Source organism: Contarinia nasturtii, unplaced genomic scaffold, assembly GCF_009176525.2.
Source record: "Contarinia nasturtii isolate CC-2019 unplaced genomic scaffold, AAFC_CNas_1.1 Cnas_scaffold_1481, whole genome shotgun sequence".
Taxonomy (NCBI): domain Eukaryota; kingdom Metazoa; phylum Arthropoda; class Insecta; order Diptera; family Cecidomyiidae; genus Contarinia; species Contarinia nasturtii.
In genome coordinates this window covers 1946-9683 of record NW_022198817.1, presented here as the reverse complement: position 1 = coordinate 9683, position 7738 = coordinate 1946, and the positions used below count along the sequence as shown (strand labels likewise).

Genomic DNA, 7738 nt, shown 5'->3' with positions numbered 1-7738 from the left:
TGTTTAGTAAGGACGGATTTCTTAATTCTGAACTCAAAACAATATTAAATTACCCATATTTGAATCGTGTGGTTGCTATGAATTTTTAATACTATTTATTGAAAATATTTTTAACAATTTTATTATTTATTAATTGATTTAAATTGATGTTGATTCAAAAATCTTTATATTTGCGAAAATCATCGATTGAAACATCATGTGGGTCTATGTTTAAAAATTCGCATGCCATTAGGAAATCATTTTCATCCTCGTTGTTGGAAACATTTCTAATTCCTAAATTAAGTTAAATGTTTATACATTAATGAGTAAATTGTTATATAATAATTTAATTGATTTATATTTTTACCTCTGGCACAATTTTAAAATTAGACTTCATTATAATTCTTGTTTAATTTTACAATAAATTGAAGATATTTTTACACATAAAACTCTTATAGAATGTTTGTTAATGAAGACGGAATGTATTTAATCTTAATGATTAACGAATTGCAATTATATTCACAAACGAATGGACTTATTCCTAGTTCATCGTTCCATGTGATAAGCCGTACAACTTTACCAATGCCTAAATGTCGGGCTATATGTTGTAAGGATGATGTCCAATCTTCAGGTGTTGCGATGAACGTTAAGTTAATTATTTTTTCACCTATAGTCCCAATTATTTCAAATCCAACGATATACATATGATTATTAAATATATCTTTATTAATGGGAAGAATAACAAAATTATATCCATCAAGTAAATGAGCTAACGATTTAACATCAGAGCGTTTACGTTTATTTAACGGTAATTCTGCATATAGTCGAATTATATCGTTTTCATTATTAGTTTCTTTGAATTCAGCTCGAACCAATGGTGTCACTTTATTTAATTTCTTTATAAATGAATATAAATTTATGTTATCTTCTAATGATGTTGAAAAATTTGATGATGTTGAATCGTTTATATAGAATTTAAGACGGTTATTATTAGATATAGCGTAATTGAATTTAAAATCTTTAGCCCGTATTTTTTTTTTTTTTTGTGGTATTATTAAATTTATCAACATCTCAACTTTTTGCAATAAAAGTTGAAATAAATTGAAAATAAATTTATTCAATTGGATTAGATGCCGCCATATTAATAAATTCATTATGATTTAAATTCAATTCGATAACTAAACCAAAGCTGAAACTATAAGCTAATTTCGACACAAACTGATCAATTGAAACCTTCTAGTAACTATATATATAAAGACGTTTAGTTGAATTTTGATTATAAAATATTCAGGATTGTGTGGATAAATTCAAATTGATGTATTTCTAATGAATTTGAACAATACGCTGAGTATATATATAAGAACTCAACCTAAAGAAGGTATCACATTCTTCCGAACACCTTAAATCGAATAACATTGATTTGCGTATTGTTCCATTATACTTATAGTTTTTTCTATTAAAAAAAAAAGGAAATAAAATAAACCATTCACTATGTATTGTGATGATTTGTGCAAAAATAAAACCGCTAACGCTGAAAACATAAATCTTAAACGATTCAGAGAAAAGTGTAGTAATTATACTTACAGCAAATCAATTTACACGACACGCCTTTTTAAAGTGAATACTGTCTATTTGAGTGATCCATGTGAAACAATATTAAGTATTGGATATGATCTTCCACGATTTTTTGAAATTGTTATAAAAATAAAGACCAAATCTACGAATTCGTCTCATATCATGGGTTATCACTTGATAGGATTGTTGCCAGCATTGGAGAAACTATTTAATTCACAATATAATGATTTATACGCTCCGATCGAGTCCATGCCGAATAAAATTGTTTTTACACCAACACATTTACGTGAATTTAGAGTGAATATCGGTAACTCACAGTATACATTTGATGAATCGACATTATTTGCAATTTATGCAAAACGAAATTATATTAAAACTTTGATAAATGAAATGAAAGTATACCAAGAACAATTTTTAAGTTTATTGAAACATTTTTGTTGCAATAACAAATCGTTAGCTCAAATTATCGAATTACGAAATTCGGAGCATTACGTTCATTGTTTTTTTCAAACCATGATTGATTCTTCATGCGTTGATAAAATGTTTACGAATGAAATTGGTACACATTTTTCGAAATGGTTTGCTGCATGTACATCATGTTATTTTGAAGCAAAAATGATGCGAGAAATTGAGAGATTGAAAACATTTGAAACTGATGAATGGAAAAATCAAAAGAAGACCGTTGACATAAAACGTTTGGCAATTGTTGGACTTTATTATAGTGGTGAGCGCGATATAGTTCATTATGCGTTTTGTAAAATTAAATTATATGATTGGAAAACAAACGATGACCCAGTTTCAGACCATTATTATTATTCACCACGTTGTCCATTATTTGGGCATGGTGGTGATTCTAGGAATGTGCCAATTGGAAACAGTAGTTCACTTACTTACATTTTGTCCAGTGTTACAATAAATGATCGCAATAATTGTGATGGCTATGATGAAGTTGATAGATTAATTGAATAAATCTATTGTAAATTTATTAATAATTATATTTTCAAATAGAAATGATGATACTGGAATCTAATAAAAGTAAAAAATACTATGTATAAGATGGTTTATGATGTATTTTATTCAAACTTTCAGATTCAAAATAATAATTTAGTTGTAACATTTTACATTTTTTTTAAATTTAAATAAATGATTTAATAAAGACAACATTTTTCGTCAATGTGATATGATTTTTTATTTATCATCAAAATTTCCGTTTATTTCAGTGCATTTTTATTTAAATGTCCAATAAATTCGAGTTATCTAATTCATTTTTTTTGATTATGAATGGGTTTGATGTCAATACAGTAAATTGTTCAAATTTTATAGGGTTGATTATTTTCGTCTACATTATATAACGTCTACATTGTTTAATTTGACAATAAGTTGGATAGATGATAATTAAAAACGCTTTAACCCACAGGAGACAAATTGAATGGTTCCGGAGTATCTTCTGTGGTTGTTGTTGGAGGTTTCGCCGTTGGTTTCTTTGTTGTTGTGGTCGTTGGAGGTTTCACCGTTGGTTTAATTGTTGTAGTTATTGTTGTTGTCGTCGGTGGTTCAGTTGTTGGTGGTTCGGTTTCTGGTTGTTCCGTGGTTGTAATTATCGGTTGTTCAGTTGTTGTATTTGTCGGTGGTTCAGTTTCTGGTTGTTCCGTGGTTATAGTTGTTGTTGTCGGTTGTTCGGTTGTTGTAGTTGTTGGTTGTTCAGTCGTTGTTGTCGGTTCTTCAGTTATTGTTGTTGTCGGTTGTTCAGTTGTTGTTGTTGTTGTCGGTTGTTCAGTTGTTGTTGTTGTTGTCGGTTCTTCAGTTGTTGTTGTTGTTGTAGTTGTTGTTGTCGGTTCTTCAGTTGTTGTTGTTTTAGTTGTTGGTGGTTTAGTTGTAGTCGTTGGGGGTTTGGTTGTTGTCGTTGGTGGTTTGATTGTTGTTGTTGTTGTCGTTGGTGGTTTAGTTGTTGTCGTTGTTGTTGTAGTTGGTGGTTTAGTTGTTGATGGTTTGATTGTTGTGGTCGTTGTTGGTGGTTTAGCTGTTGTAGTTGTTGTTGTGGTCGTTGTTGTCGTTGGTGGTTTGGTTGTTGTTGTTGTGGTTGTTGTTGTCGTTGGTCGTTTAGTTGTTGTTGTTGTTGTTGTTGGTCGTTTAGTTGTTGTTGTTGGTGGTGGTGGTTTCGGTTTGTGTGGCGGCGGTTGTGATGGTATTATGACCGACACAATTTTATCAATTAATTTAAGTTTCTGCTTTAATATTTCTTTGGCTAATCCGAGAAAAAAAAATCGAGGAGAAACATTCGATTCTGATTCAATGAAGTCAAATTGATCAACGTTATCCTCTGATTTAATGGAAAGATGTTTGATTTCTTCATTTTCATAAGAACCGTTATCTTGTTTCAAGTAAAATATCACTTTATCCAATATAAATCTAGATCCATTTGTATTATTACTATACGAATTGGTCAAATTGACAATTATGGGGTTTGAAAATAGTACACGCGGTTCGATTACTATTAATGCAGGTAACTGTGATATTGTAATGTTTTCTTCAGAATTATTAAATTTATTTATTTCGCGAGGAGGATACTCATTGTTAATTACAAACGACATTATGATGGAAATTAACATCATGATATCTAAAAGTATTAATTTTACACTCAACATGGTTGAATTTATTCAAATGTTCGTTATATATATACAGAAATATAAATTTTTACACAATTCTATTTATAATATATATTATTTGACTCGATGAATGCAACTATTGCAGTATCAAATGCAGTGCAATCATATGTCTTAAATAGTCAATGTTTCGATTTGATATAAAGAAATTTTGATTTATTTCAACAAAATAAGTTCAACTTCAATTGTGTGCTTATATCCATTGTTTTATACAAAAGTCTACGTCTATAATTCTATACAAAAGTGTATGTTTCGAATCGAATTTCAGTTATTCTTTCAAAAGACATCAAAGTATAAATACATAATTTTGATTGTTAATTTTAAATAACATTAAATCACATATCATGGATTGGAAAACGTATATACCAAAGCGAAAGCTTATTGGTCATAATTCAAACAATTCTTTATTAAATAACCCGGAAGTTCGCAAAAATCGTTTAGAAAAATATACAGTTGATCGATTGGACATTGAACAAACGGACTTTTATCAAAAAGTGCTAGAACCTACGCCAAAATGTGTTCTTGTTCAATCTAGAGGCGGTTGCGGCAAAACGTCAACGTTAATAACAATGGCTCATCATTCCATACGACCAGTTACTGTTGTAATTTATAAAAATGATTCATTAATGGATTTTAAATCGTGTGCTACAACTCAAACGTGTGCTAAATTCTTCATGGATTTATATAATTTAAAGTATTTTTCATATATTAATATAATGGATCAAATAAATTTAAATTTATCATCAACTGAATTTATATTTACCATAATTAGTTTTCTGCGAAACGCAAATTTATCACACTTGCAAGACGCAATATTAGTATTTGATGAATACACAATTATACCAAAACCGTTATTATATAGTTTTTTGATATTATCAAATTTCTATAAATTTACTACTGTGTTTTGTGGAGATCAAAATCAATTGCAAAATATTCGCAGTTCGAAAAATATCACTTCATCTTCTTATGACATAGTTTCTAGATTTACGTCTGATGTGTTTGAATTTAAAACCAATTATCGTTGCAAAGATCAAAATTATAATGAATTTACAAATTATTTAGCAAGTTTATCAACGGACTTGAATTTAGATTTATATGCATTTACACTTATTAGTGCGATGTTTCCAATACAATTATTAACTGGCCTCGAAATAAATCAATTGCAAAACACAATTATGAGTTTTGCTCATCGTGACATCAACTATGAGTTAAACTGTTTGATTTGTACTTATGGCAATCATGTGCCTTGTTCATTTTATTGGATTCAAAGTAATAATCATCCAGATCAAGTTTCAGGAAAGTTAATGTTGAATGGGTTTTACTTAACTAAATCTGGCGTTGAATACACAGAATGGTGTAAATTAATGGAAGCGAATTCTCAGAATTTAGGTCAAATAAAGATGTGGTCTGGAAAATTTATACCATACATACCATTAATTATAGGAGCTCAATATTTTATTCATGTATACAGACAAGATCAAATTGGTATTTTGCAAGAAATTTTATATAACGGTACAGAAATATCACAACTTAAGTTACGAATAGGGCCCAACGTAGTGACGGTAGAACGAAGTAAATGCAATGATGTCACATTTCCAGAACATAAATCATATTTATTGGGTCCAAATAAAATTGGCAATTTAATAAATTTTCCAATTTATCCAGCGTTTTTATTATCACTCTATATGGCTCAAGGGCGTACTGTAACAAACAATATTAATTTAATTTTAACCACAAATACGTCATATCGTTCATTATATGTAGCTCTGTCTCGAGTAACTACCCCAACACAATTTACTCGAATTAGCATCCCGACACAATATAAAAGCGTTTGTTTAATATCAACAATAATAAATTTTCCTCAATTATGTGACCCAAATAAGTTATTGGTCACCAAAGATTTAATTGAAGTAATGGAAAATAATTATAAAATTTATGTACCAATCGATGCACAAGATGGAAGTATACATTGGGAAGTTGATCAATTTTTTCGTATTGCTGATAAATCGAACAGAGAATCACTTCGAGCATCGATTTTTAAGAAAGTTAAACTAATTGAACTTATTAGAAAGCCAGAAGTAGTAAATATACAACCATCTCTAAATATTATTGATCAAATTGATAAGTACCGAGATTTATTGTTAGCATTATCATATTTAAGTCCATCAGAAGCTCAAATTTGGTTAGTTGCTTATAGTACATTTGACCCAATTTTAAAATCTCTCATTCATGATAATAACAATCAATTTGGTTCCATGACGGCAAGTTATCAAAGTTTACAAACCTTTACGGAAATTTATAATTTAAAAGATACATTTTCTTCTATTACAGAACACATAAAAAAATTAGCGACTTATGTAGTTTATGATAAAAAAAAGACATAAACAACACTCTTATTTTATAGAAGAACCTAAAGAAGGGTTCGGTGCATTGTTATCAACAAAGATACTGTATTTAATTTATAATGCAATAATTAAGAATGATTTAACAAAGGATAAAATGGAATATTGGTTGATTAATCATTTAGAAAACTTCAAGAATGATGAAAACGTTTAAGCATTTGTCGAAATTAATTAATTATACAATGATTTGAGATATACGTTGAATATAATAGTACAGTAAAATAAAATGTGTTATTTAGACTTAAAAAAAAATGTTAGTTCTTACACTTTGTATATTGTTTTATTCCATTATTGGAACATTTGCGAATGAATTGAACAATTTTGATGTCATCATAAATAATTGGGAGTCCGAAGAACTTGATTTTGGTTTTAGTTTCTATGATTCGAAATATTTCGATAATGATAATATATTCGATGAAAAAGAAGCGATTGATGGTATATCTATAAGTCCTATATGTGACGTGATGATAAATAATTGTTCATGTAATACAGTTAAAAATTTAGAAAATTCTGCAAAGTTTTATAAATACAAATGTAATGATGTTAGTAATTTCGAAATAATTCCAAATGCATATTTTAAAATCACCATGAACAATGCCTCTTCTGACACAACTCATAATTTATTGACTAAATCATTGAATGCTTTCATCAGAGCAAACAAGATCTTTCATTTGTGTGCCATTCAATTTGAAGAAAATAATGTTAATATGATAAATGAACGATTGTTTATGAATGTATTAAATCTTCGGAGCTTGAGCTTAAAGAACAATCACCTGACAAGATTACCAGCCTTGATATTTTCCAATAACATGAAACTTGAATCTTTAAATTTAGAAAATAACTTATTAAATTTTATAGATCCATCAACGTTTCATAAAAATTTTAAATTACGGCATATTTTATTAGCCAACAATCAATTAACAAATATCAACTTTTTATATAAAATTCGACCTATACAGATAATATTTACAAAATTAATAAGAGATGAAACTAATTCTGACACCAGGATATCGATTAACAATCAATCAAATCATGAAACGTTGTCATTTAATAAAACCGACATATTATTATTACAATCATATAAACGCATAGGTATAGATGATTTGGCATTCTTTGTAA

At 28.6% G+C, this 7738-nt stretch overlaps 2 protein-coding genes across 2 annotated transcripts; one reads left to right on the top strand and one right to left on the bottom strand.

The window, feature by feature from the left end:
* Positions 1–2169: 2169 nt before the first annotated feature.
* On the top strand, positions 2170–2523 carry LOC116346239 (death-associated inhibitor of apoptosis 1-like). Its single transcript, XM_031776173.1, has one exon. It carries the CDS (start codon positions 2170–2172, stop codon positions 2521–2523), a length of 354 nt encoding a protein of 117 aa, XP_031632033.1.
* Positions 2524–2960: 437 nt separating this feature from the next.
* Positions 2961–4145, bottom strand: LOC116346238 (salivary glue protein Sgs-3-like). Its single transcript, XM_031776172.1, has 3 exons — positions 3920–4145; positions 3392–3574; positions 2961–3274 (listed from the first exon to the last, which is right to left on the bottom strand). The coding sequence occupies exons 1-3, from the start codon at positions 4143–4145 to the stop codon at positions 2961–2963; spliced, it is 723 nt and encodes a 240-aa protein (XP_031632032.1).
* Between the last annotated feature and the right edge of the window lie 3593 nt (positions 4146–7738).